The 20,039-nt window shown below is 38.1% G+C and overlaps 1 protein-coding gene across 4 annotated transcripts in view; it reads right to left on the bottom strand.

Annotated features, from left to right (window-relative positions):
• STK33 (serine/threonine kinase 33) overlaps positions 1-20,039 on the bottom strand; it is a 193,054-nt gene that overhangs the window by 49,493 nt on the left and 123,522 nt on the right. For all 4 annotated transcript variants that reach the window (XR_004257577.1, XM_032240670.1, XM_032240669.1 and 1 more), the window contains 3 exons: positions 7,073-7,186; positions 5,486-5,590; positions 855-993 (listed from right to left, as the gene is read on the bottom strand). Coding sequence is in view for 3 of the 4 variants with exons in the window: in XM_032240670.1 (XP_032096561.1) it covers positions 855-993; positions 5,486-5,590; positions 7,073-7,186 (358 nt within the window). In the remaining variant the exon portion in view is untranslated. The remainder of the gene's footprint in view (positions 1-854; positions 994-5,485; positions 5,591-7,072; positions 7,187-20,039) is intronic.

Below are 20,039 nucleotides of genomic sequence, written 5' to 3' on the forward strand. Positions count from 1 at the left end.
AAGCTGTGAACTTTGGGTGACAATGATATGTCAATGCAAAATATCACTCTAGTGGGGAATTTTGGTAGTGGGGCAGGCAGGTTGTGTATATGTGGGAGCAGGGAAGTATACAGAAAATCTCTCTACCTTCTGCTCAGTTTTGCTGTGGATCTAAAACTGCTCTGAAAACAAAGTCTAAAAAGACAAAAAAATGCCTGGAAGATACAGATTTTAATGTTATGATTAATATATATTTTTGGAAACTTCACCTTTACCATTGATTTGTCTACTTTTGATGTTATAACATTAGCTGCTTTTCAAACTGTTGAATAAAAAATGTTCATAATTTCATCTTCAGTCATATATGATGTATTGTATACCTGCCTTGTTTCTAATTAAAATGTACCTACAAAGAAAGTTAAAAATAAAACGATTTTTTTTTTTTTTTGAGACGGAGTTTCGCTCTTGTTACCCAGGCTGAAGTGCAATGGCGCGATCTCGGCTTACCGCAACCTCCGCCTCCTAGGTTCAGGCAATTCTCCTGCCTCAGCCTCCTGAGTAGCTGGGATTACAGGCACGCGCCACCATGCCCAGCTGATTTTTTGTATTTTTAGTAGAGACGGGGTTTCATCATGTTGACCAGGATGGTCTCGATCTCTTGACCTCGTGATCCACCTGCCTCGGCCTCCCAAAGTGCTGGGATTACAGGCGTGAGCCACTGCACCCGGCCAAGAAAACGATTTTTTAAACTAACAATTAAATCTTCTATATTAGCAGGTGTCTTTATATGACTATGAATCTGGAATACAATTACCCTTAAACAAAAGTGACATCAGTATTCATGGAGTCAATGAGCTGGATAACCCTCTTCTTACCATTATTGTGAAGATACGCTATAGCTGATGCGAGACTTTGAATGATCCACCTTGTCTCATTCTCTGAGAAATGCCCTTTCCTATCCAGAATTTCTTTGAGTTCTCCATCCTCACAAAGCTCCATCACAAGGTACATTTTCTGACATTATATATATAAAAGAGAGACCAAATTATGTATCTGGGGATCTTTAAAATGTTATATATCACATATACAATCACAGTCATAATCATGATTTATTCATTCAAAAATATTATTTATCATGTACAAGATACCCAAGAAGCTCATAAATAGTTATCATTACAATATCATGGGATAAGTGCTAATGGCTCCAAATGCCATGGAGTTACAGAAGAGGGGCAGCCTCTGTCTGAAGAACAACCCTTGAGAAGAAACATTAAGGCGAGGTCTGGATGTCTGAATAGGGATTTATAGATAGAGAATGTGGGAAGGAATAGGCAGGGCACATGGTATTTGCAAAGACTCCATAGTCTAAAATAGCACCAGCTGTTAAAAGAATAATCTCAGTGTTAATAAGGTGGAGAGCTTAGTAGGGTGGAGAAGAATGTTATGGTGAGGGGTTAGGCTAGAAAGAACAGGTTGGGGCCAGGTTGTAAAGAGTCATGGATATCATGATAAGGAGTATGAATTTTTTTCCCATATGCAACAAGGAGCCACTGAAGACTTTTAAGCTAGTGCCGGGGTTGTGGGGGGACAAGTGTATGATATTACCAACTTTGCATATCTAAATGAACACACCAGCAATAATGTAGAACAAGGCTCAACAAACCTTTGCGATAGAGACAAGACCCAATAGCAAATATTATTGGTTTTGCAGGCCATGGAGTCTCTTTCACAGCTACTCAGTGCTATTCTGTAGCATGAGAAAGCAGCCATAAACGACACAATAGACTTGAAGATTTACTTATAGACTTGAAAATTTCAGGTTTATAGAATTTTCACATGTCATAAAATATTACTCTTTTACATTTTTGCAACCATTCGGAAATGTAGAAACTTAGCTTATGAGCTATACAAAAACAGGCAGCAGGCCCAATGTGGCTCTCAGACTGTAGTATGCTGACTTTTGTTTATAGAGGGTAGAGATGAGGCATAGAATAGAGACAAGAAGGAGGGAAATGAAAAGATTTTAAAATGCCAACAAGAAAGAAACAGTGGGACTTAGTGACTAATTGGGTATGAGTGATAAGAAGTCATGGCTGAAATGCCTCTTCCATATTTCCTGTTCAGGTAGGGGCATGTTAAGATCATTTGAGGTATTCTAACAGCCAAGTCATCTATTGAGTCAAAAAAGATTCGCGGACAACTAAAAAGCAAGTCTTTTTCACTCATATTTCTATTCAAACACAGAGTACCCTTTATATCTCCATTATAACCTAAGCTGCTAGATTTTTGTTGTTTTTAAGATCTTGGGGTCTGATTTTGTTCTTATAAGCACTGTTAGTGCAACTTCTGTGTTCAATCAGTAAGTATGAAAACAGGAAGCAAAGGCTAACATCCTTTCTTCCTATAGCACAATTCAGATTCACTGTATCTCAGGCAGTTCTGGAATTTCAAAAGTAACTGTAAAATCTAACATATAAATAAGCTTTTGAACTGGACTGTATTTTTTCCATTGACAAGACTGTACAGTTCACTGGTACATAAAATGATAAGCAAACTATTTGGAAGGAAAAGTTGGATTAGCAGTACTTGAAATATAAATTGATGTCAATTTTAAATATGTAAGTTGGTCAAAGTTATATAAATGTAAGCTATAGCCTTTTTATACTTATTAGAAACAACTGTGTAGACCTGGAGAACATTTAGACTCACAAGAAACCATAGCATAGTCAGTCTGGATGATCAGTACCATGGCACAACCAATCAGGTAGCAATTTCTATTAACACTTAAGATGGCTTCAATAGAAGGTCTACATTCTTGTGTGTGTTTATGAGGCAGAGGGGGACAGACCTGACCTACATGAATCAAGGGCAAGCAATACATTTGAAAAATAACAGATGATGGTTTCCTCTGCCTTCAAACTTATTCTAGATTTAGACTTCTGCTTGTGCCCGTAATGGAGTAACAAAGACCAGACTTATCTTCCCACCCGAAACAACTTACTGGACAAAATATATAAAACAATAATTTTTAGACATAAACATCAGGCAGTATAAGGTAGTTATCCCTGAGAGAGAGGAAACAAATGAGGCAGTCCCCATGAGTCCTCTGGCTTGCTGTCTGGAGAGTTTCCAGACCACAGAACAGGGAGAGGGAATCTAAGCAGAGCCTAGCAGTCTCCATCAGTAGAGGGCATGGAGCTGGAAGCCTAGGAAGGCCAAGACAATTAAAGTTCACAGGACAGAGCATCAAAGAGGAGAATGCTGTACAGAGAGAAATCTTCAGAGACTTGCAGAGGATCCCTCAATTCTTCAGGAGAATACAAATCAACACATGTATGAGGAAACTACCCAAAGCTGGGACAAAAATATGCAAAAGGGGCAAGGGAAGAATCACTGGAGGTCACACACAGCCAGGAACAGTTGTGTTCCCATGAGCCAGCGGTAAACCTCGTAATTCATAGAGCACTCGGGAGAGCGCTCAGTAACAGGAAAAACTTAGACCTAGACTAAAGGTTGCTCTGGTGCCACCTAATGAAACTTAAAGAAAGCTTCAAAAGTATCAAAAGTTTTTCCAAGTGACTTAACTATATCCTAGAATAAAGCTTAAGAATAATCATTAGAATATTAAAGTATCTAGCATCCAACAAGGTAAAATTTACAACATTTGGCATCTGGCCAAAATTAATAGGCATGTAAGGTAGCAGGAAAATGGAACCTATAATGAAGGGGGGAAAAACAATGAATTGAAGCTGACCTAGAAATGATACCCATGATAAAATTAGTAAAAACAGACATTAAAACAGTTACTATAACTCCATTCAAGAAGAATGAGGGAAGACAGCATGTTAAGTAGACACACGGAATATATATACAGTTTTAAAAACCAAATCAAACTTCACCGGAAGAGATTGACATCACATACAATGCTATAGACAGAGATTACTGAATCTGAAGACAACAACGGAAGCTATACAAAATGAAACAAGGAGAGAAAAAAATGATTTTAAAAAATGAACAGAGCCATCAGTAGACTGTAGACAATATCAGGCAATCTAACTTGGAGACTGCAAAGTGGGATGAGGGGAAGGCAAATACAACTTTGAGGAAATAATAGCCCCCAATTTCCTAAATTTGATGAAAACCATAAACTCACAGGTCCATGAACCCCAAACACAAAAAAAATGAAGAAAATGATATCAGGTACATTATAATCAAATTGTTTAAAACTGATGATAATAAACACAATTATTATTTAAAAAAAAATTTTTTTTAAGATGGCGTTTCACCATGTTGCCCAGGCTGGTCACAAACTCCTGAGCTCAAGCGATCCACCCGCCTTGGCCTCCCAAAGTACTGGCATTACAGGTGTGAGCCACTGTGCTCAGCCGAAACAAAACTATTCTAAGAAGATTTGGGGATAAAAGAAATCATAACTCTAAGACTGAAAAGGGCAAAGAAGACTTTTGGCATCGCTGCCATATACTGCTCTCATAAAGGATAACTGTGGTCTTAAAGAATCAAGCATAATGCACAACCCGAATTGACTATTACTACCTTAGAGATTGGCCTAGGAGACAAAGAACAATAGCTAACATTTAATGAGACAGATGCTTTATATCAGTTGTCTCATTTAGTCCTTCAACATCAACCAAGTGAGGTCAACACTATTACTAAGCCCATTTTACAGATGAGGAAACTGAAATATGGACAACCTGAGTAACCTGTCCATGTTCTCATGGATAATAAAGAAGTGGTAGAGCCAGGATTCAAATGCGCAGGCAATATGATCCAGAGTCCACATGCCTAATCTGTACATTATTCTTCTAAGAGAAAACACCCAAGCCCACAAGCATTAAACAATCTGGAGGCAGAATGGCAAATAATCCAGGCTTTTGAATGACTCTAAACACAAATTACAGGTAAAGAGAAGAATGACAACATCTAGGGAAATATGAAGATAAAACACATTTTATCTTCAAAGATGAAAAAATATCTTCTACATGCTGTAGTGATAGATACCAATTTGATTATGTAGTTAACTTTACAAAATTATGAAAATATTCCAATAAACTTTAACAGAGAAACTGGTTTAAAATATCTTCTACACACTGTAGTGATAGATACCAATTTGATTATGTAGTTAACTTTACAAAATTATGAAAATATTCCAATAAACTTTAACAGAGAAACTAAGGATCAAAGCAAAAGGAAAGGCACCTCTAAGAAATTTCTAATCACTATTTGGTTGTGTATGAAGTTGTTGTAATTCTAAACATTTGTTTTCAACATGCCACCCAGAACATATTACTGAAGACATCAATCTAGTCATCAGATGTCTAATTATACAATCAATAATAAAAGTCCTCCAGAATGTTCTCATCAATCTCCAGTGACAGACTCATGCCAAGGACATAAGCAACTGTGCCCCAAAGGGATTACTTCAGAATGGAATGATATTCATTTTATAATAACAACTTTCAAAATGCAGCATCTAATACAGCTTTACCTTTGGTGTTTCAAATACTTGTTCCAGATGTATGATGTGTTCATGTTTTACACTTTTCAGAATGTTCACCTCTCGTTCAAGTAACTTCACAGCAGAGCTTCCAGCCTTAATCAATGAAGAAACATAGATTTCACATAATGAAAATCACTCCTACATTCCTTGATACAAAAGTTAGTTGTTTTATATGTTTTCCTACTTTTTTCTTTTTTCTATAACTTCGTATTTGAAGTGAATTCCTACATTTTTTGAGATGTTTCTTTTTCAAATGATATCATGCCATTTATTCCCATGATCAGATTAAATTATGCCCCTTCTTTCCTTTTTTCAATTTTAAGTTACATATAATTTGGCCTCAAGCCACAGCTGTTTCTTGAATTGTTTCTATAACTTAGCTACAACATGGTATCTGTCCCCTCACAAAATTACTAAAATTACTCCAATTTTTAATATGCTTTTTGATATTTCCTTTAAAAATATGTCAATCCCTTGATGTTAGCATAATAAAAACAAAATCTACTTCCAATTACATAAGTTGGGGAAGATAAAAAGTTTTTCTTTTGTTTTGTTGTTTTGATTTGATTATACAGATACACATACACACACAGATATATGTGAAAAATAACAGGCAATGAGATTCTACACTTGGCTCTGAAGAGAGAGAGAGAGAGAGAGAGAGAATTGCAAATAGGTATGCTATTATAAACCCAAAAACAGAACCCCTAACCCTACCTAACACCAAAGGAGCAAAGGAAATGACATCTCAGGTAGCACTTAGGATGCCTATCTGTAGTTTTAAAGAATTCTAAAGATTTCTAGAAAGGCTCATAATCCCTTTATTAAGACTGCTATGTTACCTTACTAATCTTTAGGGAGAAATGGTATGTAATTTGCTACAGTTTCTTTTAAATAATACATAGAGCCTATCATCACACATCCAAGGGGGGAACACCATAATGTTGTTTGTTTTTTCCCAGGCACAGAAATGAAAAAGGGTGATGAAATGATCAGGTGTAAAGTCTGAGGTCTCAGACTTTATGTTCAAGAGAAGCCCAGTCATTCCCCAGTTCAAGAGGAAATCTAGTGAGGAGTACAGCAGGTACAAGAGTATAGAAGCAGACAGTTGGAGAAAAAAGTGGTTCAACATGAAAGAGCAGGCAAGATGAATAAACAGAATTAGCTAACAGTGAGGAAATGAAAGGAGAGGACAGGAGAAAAGTATATCAAAACAACATCAGGAGAGAGTTTCAGCATTCCTAGCTAAGATATCTCTAGTGTACAGCCCTACGCCTACAGATACTGAGAACCAGCCCTTATCTTCAGCATACTCTGGTAAAATTTACCTATTTTTTGTTATATTGGTTATGCTATTCCTTCCATTTGGTTTTTCCAGGCAGCACGTGCCTACTTGAGTTCAGAAACTAGTCCCTTTCCAGGAGGTTAGAAAAATGCCACGCTTCTCCAGGGGATCAGCCCGGGCCTGGGACCTCGGAGTGAGAACCAGCTTGTGTTCATGTGAAAAGCTGTACCGCCCACATCCACCCTGCACTAACACTGAGCCCTCAGTAGGATGCTGCTAATGAGCCTTACCTTTTCTTTGTTCACTTTTTTAATTGCCCACTTTGTTTCTGTTTCCTTGTCTGTAGCTTCGATGACCATTCCAAAGCTCCCTTTTCCCAATATTCTTCCAAAGGTATAGATTTCCTAGAGAAAAAGAAAAAGAGTTCTTTGTCTCTCTATGCCATCATCAGATATTAAAAATGAATATATAATATTGACAGATACTCACCCAAAGGAAGAGAGATTCTGCTCCACAGTAAAATCAAATAGAAGACACTACATATTTGCTTCAATACTAATTAACACATCTTAATTAACCAAAAATAAGTGTTGATGAATTTTATTAACTGTGCTTTGGAGGAAAACCACAAAAATCCTAATGGCGAAATGTGGAAAAACTCAAAAGTATAAAAATGAATCTCTTTCAGTCTATATTAATGAAATATCTCCATAAGAAAAATGAGAAAGAGTATTAATATATATATATGCATAAGTTTGTATATTTATAAAATACACTCAATCAAAAAAATCACAAATCTCTGAGAGCTGTACTACCAATCAACACATATTAACTATTGAACAAATGTTTCCTTATTTAACAATTAATGCTCTTCCTTTATCTTCATTATTAAAAACTTTTGTTGTTTTATTCCTTTTGCTTTAGAAAAGGCAATATGTGACAAAAATTTTAACCAGATCAGCACTGAGAAAAAAATAACCACTACCCATAAAACCATCATCCAAACCAAGAAGCCATCCTCTTAGCATTTAACTTCTCCTTACAAAGAAAGAATTCGATGGTTTTGCCAACACCAGCATGTTGGTTTGCATTGTAAATAATAAACAGCTAACTCATTTACACTTTCATTCCTTGTAAATTTGGTTTTGGGGAAGTCAGTCACCCTGATCCAAGTAAACTCCAGGGCATTAACAAGAGTTTCTGGACCCATCATGCATAGGAACAAGAACATGGGAGAGCAGCTGAACTGATGCCACTAGGTAATGCCTTGGTTGGGTCAGCTAGTCAAAGCCTTCCCTAGAAATGCCACTCACTCTCTCTGTGTGACCACTTTCACATTCACCACATGTATTAGTCCATTTTCACACTGCTGATAAAGATATACCTAAGACTGGGAAATATAAAAAAAGAAAGGTTTATTGGACTTACAGTTCAACATGACTGGGGAGGCCTCACAATCATGGTAGAAGGCAAGAAGGAGCAAGTCATATCTCATGTAGATGAAAGCAGGCAAAGAGAGGGCTTGTTCAGAGAAACTCCCATTTTTAAAACCATCAGATCTTGTGAGACCCATTCATTATCACGAGAACAACATGGGAAAGACCCACCCCCATTATTCAATCATCTCCCACTGGGTCCCCCACATGACATGTGGGAATTATGGGAGCTACAAGATGAGATTTGGGTGGGGACATAGAGTCAAACCATATCATTCCACCTCTGGCCGCTCCCAAATCTCATATCTTCATATTTCAAAATCAATTATGCCTTCCCAACAGTCCCCTAAAGTCTTAAGTCATTTCAGCATTAACTCAAAAGTCCATAGTCCAAAGTCTCATCTGAGACAAGGTAAGTCTCTTCTGCCTATCAGCCTGTAAAATCAAAAGCAAGTTAGTTACTTTCTAGATATAATGGGGGTATAGGCATTGGGTAAATACAGCCATTCCAAATGGGAGAAATTGGCCAAAACAAAAAGGCTACAGGCCCAGTATAAGTCCAAAATCCAGTGGGGCTGTCAAATATTAAAGCTCCAAAATGATTTCCATGTCTCACATCCAAGTTATGCTGATGCAAGAGGTAGATTCCAATAGTCTTGGGAAGCTCTACCCCTGTGGCTTTACAGGGTACAGCCTCCCTCCTGGTTGCTTTCACGGGCAGACATTTTGAGTGTCTGCAGCCTTTCTAGGTACATGGTGCAAGCTGTTGGTGGATCTACCATTCTGGGGTATGGAGAATGGTGGCCCTCTTCTCAAAGCTCCACTAGGCAGTGCCTCAGTAGGGACTCTGTGTGGGGGTTCCCACCCACACTTCCTTTCTGCACTGCCCTAGAAGAGGCTCTCCATGAGGATCCCGCCCCTAGAGCAAACTTCTGCCTGGGCACCCAGGCATTTCCATATATCTTCTGAAATGTAGGCATAGGTTCCCACAACCTAATTCTTGACTTCTGTGCACTCATAGACTCAACACCACATGGAAGCTGCCAAGGCTTGAGGCTTGCACTCTGAGGCCACAGCCTGAGCTCTATGTTGGCCCCTTTCAGCCATGGCTGGAGTGGCTAGGATGCAGGACACCAAGTCCCTAGGCTGCATACAGCACACAGACCCTGGGCCTGGTCCACAAAATCAATTTTTCTTCCTAGTCCACTGGGTAATGGGAGGGGCTGCTGCGAAGATTTCTGACATGCCCTGGAGACATTTTCCCCATTGTCTTAGGGATTAACATTTTCCCCACTGTCTTGGCTCCTGGTTACTTATGGAAATTTCTGCAGGTGGGCTTAAATTTCTTCTCAGAAAATGGGATTTTCTTTCTATTCCATTGTCAGGCTGCAAATGTCCTGAATTTTTATGCTCTGCTTCCCTTAAAAAACTGAATAACTTTAACAGCACCCAATTTACCTCTTAAATGCTTTTCTCCTTAGAAATTTCTTCCACTAGATGCTCTAAATCATCTCTCTCAAATTTAAAGTTCCACAAATCTCTTGGGCAGGGGCAAAATGCCACCAGTGGCTTTGGTAAACATAACAAGAGTCACCTTTGCTCCAGTTCCCAACAAGTTCCTCATCTCCATCTGAAACCACCTCAGCCTGGATTTCATTGTCCACATCATTATCAGCATTTTGGTCAAAGACATTCAACAAGTCTCTAGGGAGTTCCAAACTGTCCCACATTTTCCTGTCTTGCTCTAAGCCCTCCAAACTGTTCCAACCTCTGCTGTTACTCAGTTCCAAAGTCACTTCCACATTTTTGGTTATCTTTTTGGCAGCACCCCACTCCTGGTACCAATTTACTGTATTAGTCCATTTTCACACTGATGATAAAGACATACCTGAGACTGGGCAATTTACAAAATAAAGAAGTTCATTGGACTTACAGTCCCATAAGGCTGGGGAGGCCTCACAATCATGACAGAAGGCACGGAGGAGTAAGTCACATCTTACGTGGATGGAAGCAGGCAAAGAGAGGGTTTGTGCAGAGAAACTCCCGTTTTCAAAACCATCAGATCTTATGAGATCCATTCACTATCACAAGAACAACACAGGAAAGACCTGCCTCCATGATTCAATCATCTCCCACTAGTTCCTTCCCACAACACATGGGAATTATGGGAGCCACAAGATGAGATCTGGGTAGGGACAAAGAACCAAACGATATCACTAGATAACAGCTAAATTAGAGGCTTGTCTTCATATTTTCTTTTTTATGTTTTTTTTTTTGACTGTTGAAAGAATTAACACTTTTTAAATATATTTTAAGTTCTGGGGTACACATGCAGATTGTGCAGGTTTGTCATGTAGGTATACATGTGCCATGGTGGTTTGCTGCATCCAACACCCCATCATCTACATTAGGTATTTCTCCTAATGCTATCCCTCTCCTATTCCCCCACCCCCTGCTATCCCTTCCCAACCACACTCCACACCCCAACAGGCCCAGGTGTGTGATGTTTCCCTTCCTGTGTCCATGTGTTTTCATTGTTCGACACACACTTACGAGTGAGAACATGTGGTGTTTGGTTTTCTGTTCTTGTGTCAGTTTGCTGAGAATGATGGTTTCCAGGTTCATCCATATCCCTGCAAAGGACATGAACTCATCCTTTTATATGGCTGCATACTATTCCATGGTGTATATATGCCACATTTTCTTTATCCAGTCTATCATTGATAGGCATTTGGGTTGGTTCCAAGTCTTTGCTATTGTGAACAGTTCCACATAAACATACATGTGTCTTTATAATAGAATGATTTATAATCCTTTGGGTATATACCTGGTAATGGGATTGTTGGGTCAAATGGCATTTCTAGTTCTAGATCCTTGAGGAATTGCCACACTGTTTTCCACAATGGCGAACTAATTTACACTACCACCAACAGTGTAAGAGCATTCCTATTTCTCCACATCCTCTCTAGCATCTGTTGTCTCCTGATTTTTTAATGATCACCATTCTAACTGATGTGAGATGGCATCTCAATGTAGTTTTGATTTGCATTTCTCTAATGACCAGTGATGAGGAGATTTTTTTCATTTTTTTTTTGTCGTCTTTTGAAAATAATCTTTTCATATCCTTCATCCACTTTTGATGGCATTGTTTCTTTTTTCTTGTAAATTTGTTTAAGTTATTTGTAGATTCTGGATATCAGCCCTTTGTAAGATGGATAGATTGCAAAAATTTTTTTCCATTCTCTTGGTTACCGGTTCACTTTAATGATAGTTTCTTTTGCTGTGCAGAAGCTCTTTGGTTTAATTAGATCCCATTTGTCTATTTTGGTTTTTGTTGTCATTGCTTTTGGTGTTTCAGTCATGAAGTCTTTGTCCATGCCTACGTCCTGAATGGCACTGCTATTCAGTACTGAATGGTTTTCTTTTAGGGTTTTTATGGTGTTAGGTCTCATGTTTAAATATTTAATCCATTTGAAGTTAATTTTTGTATATGGTATAAGGAAGGGATCTAGTGTTAGCTTTCTGCATTTGGCTAGCCAGTTTTCCCAACACCATTGATTAAACAGGGAATCCTTTCCCCATTGCATGTTTTTGTCCAGTTGTTTGTCAAAGATCAGATGGTTGTAGATGTGTGGCGTTATTTCTGAGACCTCTGTTCTGTTCCATTGGTCTATATCTCTGTTTTGGTACCAGTACCATGCTGTTTTGATTACCGTAGCCTTGTAGTATAGTTTGAAGTCAGGAAGGATGATGCCTCTAGCTTTTTGTTTGTTTTTTGTTTAGGATTGTCCTGGCTATGTGGGCTCTTTTCTGGTCCCATATAAAATTTAAAGTCTTTTTAAAATTTTTTTTTAAAAATTTTTCTGTGAAGAAAGTCAATGGTAGCTTGATGGGGATAGCATTGAATCTATAAATTACTTTGCACAGTGTGGCCATTTTCATGATATTGACTCTTCCTACCATAAGCATGGAATGTTTTTCCATCTGTTTGTGTCCTCTCTTATTTCCTTGAGCAGTGGTTTGTAGTTCTCCTTGAAGAGGTCCTGCACATCCCTTGTTAGTTGTATTCCTAGGTATTTTATTCTCTTTGTAGCAATTGTGAATGGGAGTTTGCTCATGGTTTGACTCTCTGTTTGTCTGTTATTGGTGTATAGGAATGCCTGTGATTTTTGCAGACTAATTTTCTATCCTGAGACTTTGCTGAAGTTCCTTATCAGCTTAAGGAGATTTTGGGCTGAGACAATGGAGTTTTCTAAATATACAATCATGTCATCTGCAAATAGAGACAATTTGACTTCCTCTTTTCCTAACTGAATACCCTTTATTTCTTTTTCTTGCCTGATTGCCCTGGCCAGAACTTCCAATACTATGTTGAATAGGAGTGGTGAGAGAAGGTATCCTTGTCTTGTGCCAGTTTTCAAAGGGAATGCTTCCAGTTTTGCCCATTCAGTATGATATTGGCTGTTGGTTTGCCCTAAATAGCTCTTATTATATTGAGATATGTTCCATCGATACCTAATTTATTGAGAGGTTTTAGAATAAAGGGCTGCTGAATTTTGTTGAAGGCCTTCTCTGTAACTATTGAGACTTTGGTTCTGTTTATGTGATGGATTACGTTTATTGATTTGCGTATGTTGAACCGGACTTGCATCAATGGGATGAAGCTTACTTGATCATGATGGGTAAGATTTTTGATGTGCTGTTGGATTTGGTTTGCCAGTATTTTATTGGGGATTTTCACATCAATGTTCATCATGGCTATTGGCCTGACATTTTCTTTTTTAGTTGAGTCTCTGTCAGGTTTTGGTATCAGGATGATGTTGGTCTCATAAAATGAGTTAGGGAAGATTCCCTCTTTTTCTATTGTTTGGAAGAGTTTCAGAAGGAATGGCACCAGCTCCTCTTTGTACTTCTGGTAGAATTCAGCTGTGAGCCTGTCTGGTCCTGGACTTTTTTTGGTTGGTAAGCTATTAATTGCTGCCTCAATTTCAGACCTTGTTATTGGTCTATTCAGGGATTCAACTTCTTCCTGGTTTAGTCTTGGGAGGGTGGAAGTGTCCAGGAATTTATCCATTTCTACTAGATTTACTGGTTTATTTGCACAGGGATGTTTGTAGTATTCTCTGATGGTAGTTTGTATTTCTGTGGGATTAGTGATGATATCCCCTTTTATCATTTTTTTATTGCATCTATTTGATTCTTCTCACTTTTCTTATTAGTCTGGCTAGTGGTCTATTTTGTTGATCTTTTCAAAAAACCAGCTCCTGGATTTACAAATTTTTTGAAGGGTTTTTTGTGTCTCTGTCTCCTTCAGTTCTGCTCTGATCTTGGTTATTTCTTGTCTTCTGCTAGTTTTTGAAATTGTTTGATCTTGCTCCTCTAGTTCTTTTAATTGTGACATTAGGGTGTTGATTTTAGATCTCTCCTCATTTCTCTTGTGGCCATTTAGTGCTATAAATTTCCTACTACACACTGCTTTAAATGTATCCTAGAGATTCTGATATGTTGTGTCTTCATTCTCATTGGTTTCAAAGACCATCTTTATTTCTGCTTTCATTATTTATCCAGTAGTCATTCAGGAGCAGGCTGCTCAGTTTCCATAAAGTTGTGTGGTTTTGAGTGTCTTAATCCTGAGTTCTAATTTGATTGCACTGTGGTCTGAGAGACTGCTTGTTATGCATTCACTGAGGAGTGTTTTACTTCCAATTATGTGGTCAATTTTAGAATAAGTGTGATGTGGTGTTGAGAAGAACGTATATTCTGTGGATTTGGGGTGGAGAATTCTGTAGGTATCTATGAGGTCCGCTTGGCCCAGATTTGAGTTCAGATCTAACTCTTGGATATCCTTGTTAATTTTCTGTATCGTTGATCTGTCTAATATTGACAGTGGGGTGTCAAAGTCTCCCACTATTATTGTGTGGGAGTCTAAGTCTCTTTGTAGGTCATTAAGAACTTGCTTTATGTATCTGAGTGCTCCTGTATTGGCTGCATTTAAATTTAGGATAGTTAGCTCCTCTTATTGCATTGATCCTTTCACCATTATATAATGCCCTTGTCTCTTTTGATCATTGTTGGTTTAAAGTTTGTTTTATCAGAGACTAGGATTGCAATCCCTGCTTTTTTTTATTTGCTCTCTATTAGCTTGGTAAATCTTCCTCAATCTCTTTATTTTGAGCCTATGTGTGTCTTTGCACATGAGATGGGTCTCCCAAATACAGCACACTGATGGGTCTTAACTCTTTATTGAATTTGCCAGTCTGTGTCTTTTGATTGGGGCATTTAGCGCATTTACATTTAAGGTTAATATTGTTATGTGTGAAATTGATCCTGCCATTTTGATGCTAGCTGGTTGTTTTGCCTGTTAATTGATGCAGTTTCTTCATAGTGTCAACGGTCTTTACAGTTTGGTATGTTTTTGGAGTGGCTGGTACTGGTTGTTCCTTTCTATGTTTAGTGCTTCCTTCAGGAGCTCTTGTAAGGCAGGCCTGGTGGTGATAAAATCTCTCAGCAGTTCGTAAAGGATTTTATTTCTCCTTTATTTATGAAGCTTAGTTTGGCTGGATATGAAATTCTAGGTTGACAATTCTTTTCTTTAAGGACGTTGAATATTGGCCCCCACCCTCTTCTGGCTTGTAGGGTTTCTGCTGAGAGATCCACTGTGAGTCTGATGGGTTTCCCTTTGTGGGTAACTCAACCTTTCTCTTTGGCTGCCATTACCATTTTCTCCTTCATTTCAACCTGGTGAATCTGATGATTATGTGACTTGGGGCTGTTCTTCTCAAGGAATATCTTTGTGGTGTTCTCTGTATTTCCTGAATTTTTTTTTTTTTTTTTGAGACGGAGTTTCACTCTTGCTACCCAGGCTGGAGTGCAATGGCACGATCTCGGCTCACCGCAACCTCCGCCTCCTGGGTTCAGGCAATTCTCCTGCCTCAGCCTCCTGAGTAGCTGGGATTACAGGCATGCGCCACCATGCCCAGCTAATTTTTGTATTTTTAGTAGAGACGGGGTTTCACCATGTTGACCAGGATGGTCTCGATCTCTTGACCTCGTGATCCACCCGCCTCGGCCTCCCAAAGTGCTGGGATTACAGGCGTGAGCCACCGTGCCCGGCCGTGTATTTCCTGAATTTGAATGTTTGCCTGCCTTGCTAGGTTGGGGAAGCTCTCCTGGATTATATCCTGAAGAGTGTTTTCCAACTTGGTTTCTTCCAACTCAGTTTCATTTCCCTGTCACTTTCAGGTACACTGATGAAATGCAGATTTAGTCTTTTCACATAATCCCATATTTCTTGTAGGCTTTATTTCTTTTCACTCTATTTTCTCCAATCTTACCTTCTCCCTTTATTTTGTTGAGCTGATATTCCAACTCTGATATCCTTTATTCCACTTGATCAATCTGGCTATTGAAACTTCTGTATCCTTCACGAAGTTCTCATGCTGTGTTTTTCAGCTTCATCAAGTTGTTTATGTTCTTTTCTACTCTGGTTATTCTAGTTACCATTTCATCTAACCTTTTTTAAGGTTCTTAGCTTCCCCTCCTTGCATTAGGTTAGAACATGCTCCTTTAACTCAGAGAAGTTTGTTCTGAAACCTGCTTCTGTTAATTTGTCAAACTCATTATCCTCATGAAGGGCTTCCTTGCTTAACACAATTGTGACGGTTCTGTTATTTTTACTCCTTTCACCATGTATGCATTGGTCCTCAAATGGTACTACTTTTTTGTTTGCAAACCTTTTGGCTCATTTTTTTTTTCTTCCAAGATGGTCTAGAAGCTCTTAAAGGTGTTGTTTCTTTTGTATCTCTTAAGAAAACCTAGCTCCTCTCTCTTCCCTTGATACCACTTAATAGCACTTAATAGAATTAAAGTCAGAAAACTTAGATAATTATGAAATAGTACAAAACATAATTTTATTCTATTTATATGCAACTCTCAACTACATATAGAGATACCTCAGAGATATTGTGTATTCACTTCCAGACCACCAACATAAAGCAAAAATTTCAATAAAGCATTTAAAGTCACATTTACACTATATTATGTAAACTATTGACTGCAATAGCATTATGTCTAAAAGTGTACACAAAATTGGTCAGGTGTGATGGCTCACGCCTATAATCCCAGCACTTTGGGAGACCAAGGTGGGCAGACCACGAGGTCAAGAGATTGAGACCATCCTGGCCAACATGGGGAATCCCTGTCTCTACTGAAAATACAAACATTAGCTGGGCATGGTGCCGCACACCTGTGATCCCAGCTCCTCGGGAGTCTGAGGCAGGAGAACTGCCGGAACCTGGAAGGTGGAGGTTGCCGTGAGCCGAGATTATGCCACTGTACTCCAGCCTGGTGACAGAGTGAGGCTTATCTCAAAAAGAAAAAAAAATGTACAAAAATTCAAAAAATACTGTATTTCAAAAATTGCTGACAATCATTTAAGCCTTCAGCAGTTGTAGTCTTTTTGCTAGTGGAGAGTTCTGCCTCAATGTAGATGACTAATGACTGACTAGGGTAGTGGTGATTGAAGACTGGGGTGGCTGTGGCAACTTCTAAAAATAAGACAACCATGAAGTTTGGTGCATCAATTGACTCTTCCTTTCATAAAATATTTCTCTGTAGCATGTGATGCTGTTTGACAGCATTTTGCCCACAGCAGAACTTCTTTTAGAACTGAAGTCAGTCCACTCAAATCCTGCTACTGCTTTATCAACTAAGTTTACATAATATTCTAAATTCTGTTGTCATTAAAAAAAGGTTCACAGCATCATTACCAGGAGTACATTCCATCTCAAGAAATCACTTTCTTTGCTCATCCATAAGAAGCAATTCCTCATTCATTCATGTTCTATCATGAGACTGCAACAAGTCGGTCCCATCTTCAGGCTCCACTTCTAGTTCTCCTGCTGTTTCCATTATATCTATAGTTATTTTATCCACTTAAGACTTGAACCCTTCAAAGCCATCCATGAGGGTTGGAATCAACTTTTTCTAGACTCCTATTAATGTTGATATTTGACCTTCTCTCATGAATCACAAACATTCTTAATGGCATCTATAATGATGAATCCTTTCCAGAAGGTTTTCAACTTAATCTGCCCAGGTCCATCAGAGGAATCACTATCTGTGGCAGATATAGCCTTATGAAATTTCTCTCTTAAATAATAAGACTACAAAACAGAAATCACTCCTTGATCCATGGGCTGCAGAATGAATGTTGCGTTAGCAGGCATGAAAACAACATTCACCTTGTTGTGCATCTCCATTAGAGCTCTTGGGTGACCAGGTGCATTGTCAATGAGCAGCAATATTTGGAAAGGAGTCTTTTTTTTCTGAACAGTAAGTCTCAAATGTGGGCTTAAAATTTCAGTAAAGCACGCTGTAAGCAAATATGCTGTCATTCAGGCTTTGTTCTTCTATTTATAGAGTACAAGAAGAATAAATTTAGCATAAATTCTTAAGGCCCTAGGATTTTCAAAATGGCAAATGAGCACTTGCTTCAACTTAAAGTCGCCAGCTGCATTCGCCACTAACAGGAAAGTCAGCCTATTCTTTGGGGCTTTGAGGCCAAGCATTGATTACTCCTCTCTAGCTATGGAAGGATTAGTTAGCATCTTCTTCACATATAAGGCTTAAATCTATTGTTTAGTGTACCCACCTTCTATCAATGGTCTTAGCTAGATCTTCTGGATAACTTGCTGCAGCTTCTACATCAGCACTTACTGCTTCCACCTCACATTTTTATATTATAGAGACAGTTACTTTCCTTAAACCTCTCGAATCAATCTCTGCTAGCTTCAAACTTTTCTTCTACAAAGTCCTTACTTCTCTCCCTCTTCATAAAACTGAAAAGAGTTAAGGCCTTGCTCTGGATTAGGCTTTGGCTTAAGGGAATGTTGTGCTTGGTTTGATCTTCTTCCAAATCACTCAAACTTTCTCCATATCAGCAATGAGGCTTTTTTTTTTTTTAAATCATTCATGTGTTCACTGGACTAGCACTTTTAATTTCATTCAACAACTTTTCTATTGCATTAAAAACATAATTAACTGATGCAAGAGGCCTAGCTTTTAGCCTGTCTTGGCTTTCAACATGCCCTCCTCACTAGGCTTAATCATTCCTAGTTTTTTATTTAAATTGAAAGGCATGTGACTCTTCCTTTCACTTGAAACACTGCAGGGTTATTAACTGTTCTAATTTTAATATTGTGTCTCAGGGAACAGGAAGGCCCAAGGAGAGGGAGAGATGGAAGAATGGTCAGTCACTGAAGCAATCAGAACACACACAACACTCACTGATTAAGCATACCATCTTATATGGGTGCAATTTGTGACACCCCCAAACAAGTACAATAGTAACATCAAAAATCACTGATCACAGATCACAACAGATATAAGAATGAATAAAAAGTCTGAAGTACTATGAGAATTACCAAAATGTGACACAAAGGCACAAAATGAGCACATGCTGTTGGAAAAACGGCACCAACAGACTTGCTTGACACACTTGCCAAAACTTCAAATTTGTAAAATAAATGCAAGATCTGCAGTGCAATAAATCAAAGTGCAATAAGATGAAGTATGCCTATATTTTGTAAAACGAGTTAATTCTCAACTAAAATGGTCATTTACCCTTTTCTCATTTACAAAATAATCTCTTCATAACCATTTCCCTAATTTTTCTTGTCCTTTAAAAGTTAAACTTTCATTTTCTGTCTAAATAGAACCACAATTTGAAGAAAGTATTTCAATACTGTTTAAATAGAATTTCTAAAATGAGGAATGGCCAACTAGTTTTTTATAATCACTTTCTTCAACTAACTGCTTTGGTATTAATACACAGTGATGAAGATGAAAACAGTTTCTTATTTCTGATAATTGTAAAGGGATGTTATTAAAATGATAATGTGGATCTGTCTTTATTGATGCAGAAGAAGTCCATGACATAGGGTACAGTGTGAAAAACATACAAGATATGATTTCATTATGAAAATGTGTGTATGCAAAGGTGCTTACATGGATCTCTGGGAAAATGTTCATTTAAATATTAAGAGTAGTTATGGAAGGGTAGTAGAACTGTGGATGCTTTACACTCTTTACACTCTTTCTTTACACTCTTTACACTCTTCTGAAATGTTTAAAATATTTAAAATGAGCCTACCTATCTTATGGGGGAACAGACATTTCAACTTCAACTATACCAGGTTAATGTTAGTTCTTTAAAATATGTATATGTTTGATATAGCCCCTAATTTAAAACAGGAAAAATGTTAAAGAATGATAAAACAAAACTAGTACATACATAGAAAAAGTGAAGGTAAGAGTCAAATTGGTGATATCTGGTTGATTTTTATTTTCTCCACACTTATATTTGCCTAATTTTTCACAATGAACACATTTTGCTTTTATAAAAGCTCTTAAGACTAAATTATTTATTTATTTATTTATTTAATTGTTTTTGGAGACAAGGTCTCACTCTGTCGCCCAGGCTAGAATGCAGTGGTATGATTATAGCTCAATGCAGCCTCAACCTTCTGGGCTCAAGGGACACTCACATCTCAGCCCCACCCCCAGCAACCAGGACTACAGCTGCATGCTACTACACCCAGCTCATCTAAAAAAAAAAAAATTCCGTAGAGAAGGAGTTTTGCTATGTTGTCTAGTCTCAAACTCTTGGCCTCAAGTGATCCTCCCACCTCAGGCTTTCAAAATGCTGGACTCACAGGCAGCAGCCATCGTGCCTGGCCCAAGACTAAATTTAAAACTTGGTAAATTTGTGTGTGTGTGTGTGTGTGTGTGTGTTGTTAAGTACAGGCCTTTTATTTAAAGG

Source organism: Sapajus apella, unplaced genomic scaffold (assembly GCF_009761245.1).
Source record: "Sapajus apella isolate SASKATOON/1434 unplaced genomic scaffold, GSC_monkey_1.0 scaffold47, whole genome shotgun sequence".
NCBI classification, from domain to species: Eukaryota; Metazoa; Chordata; class Mammalia; order Primates; family Cebidae; genus Sapajus; species Sapajus apella.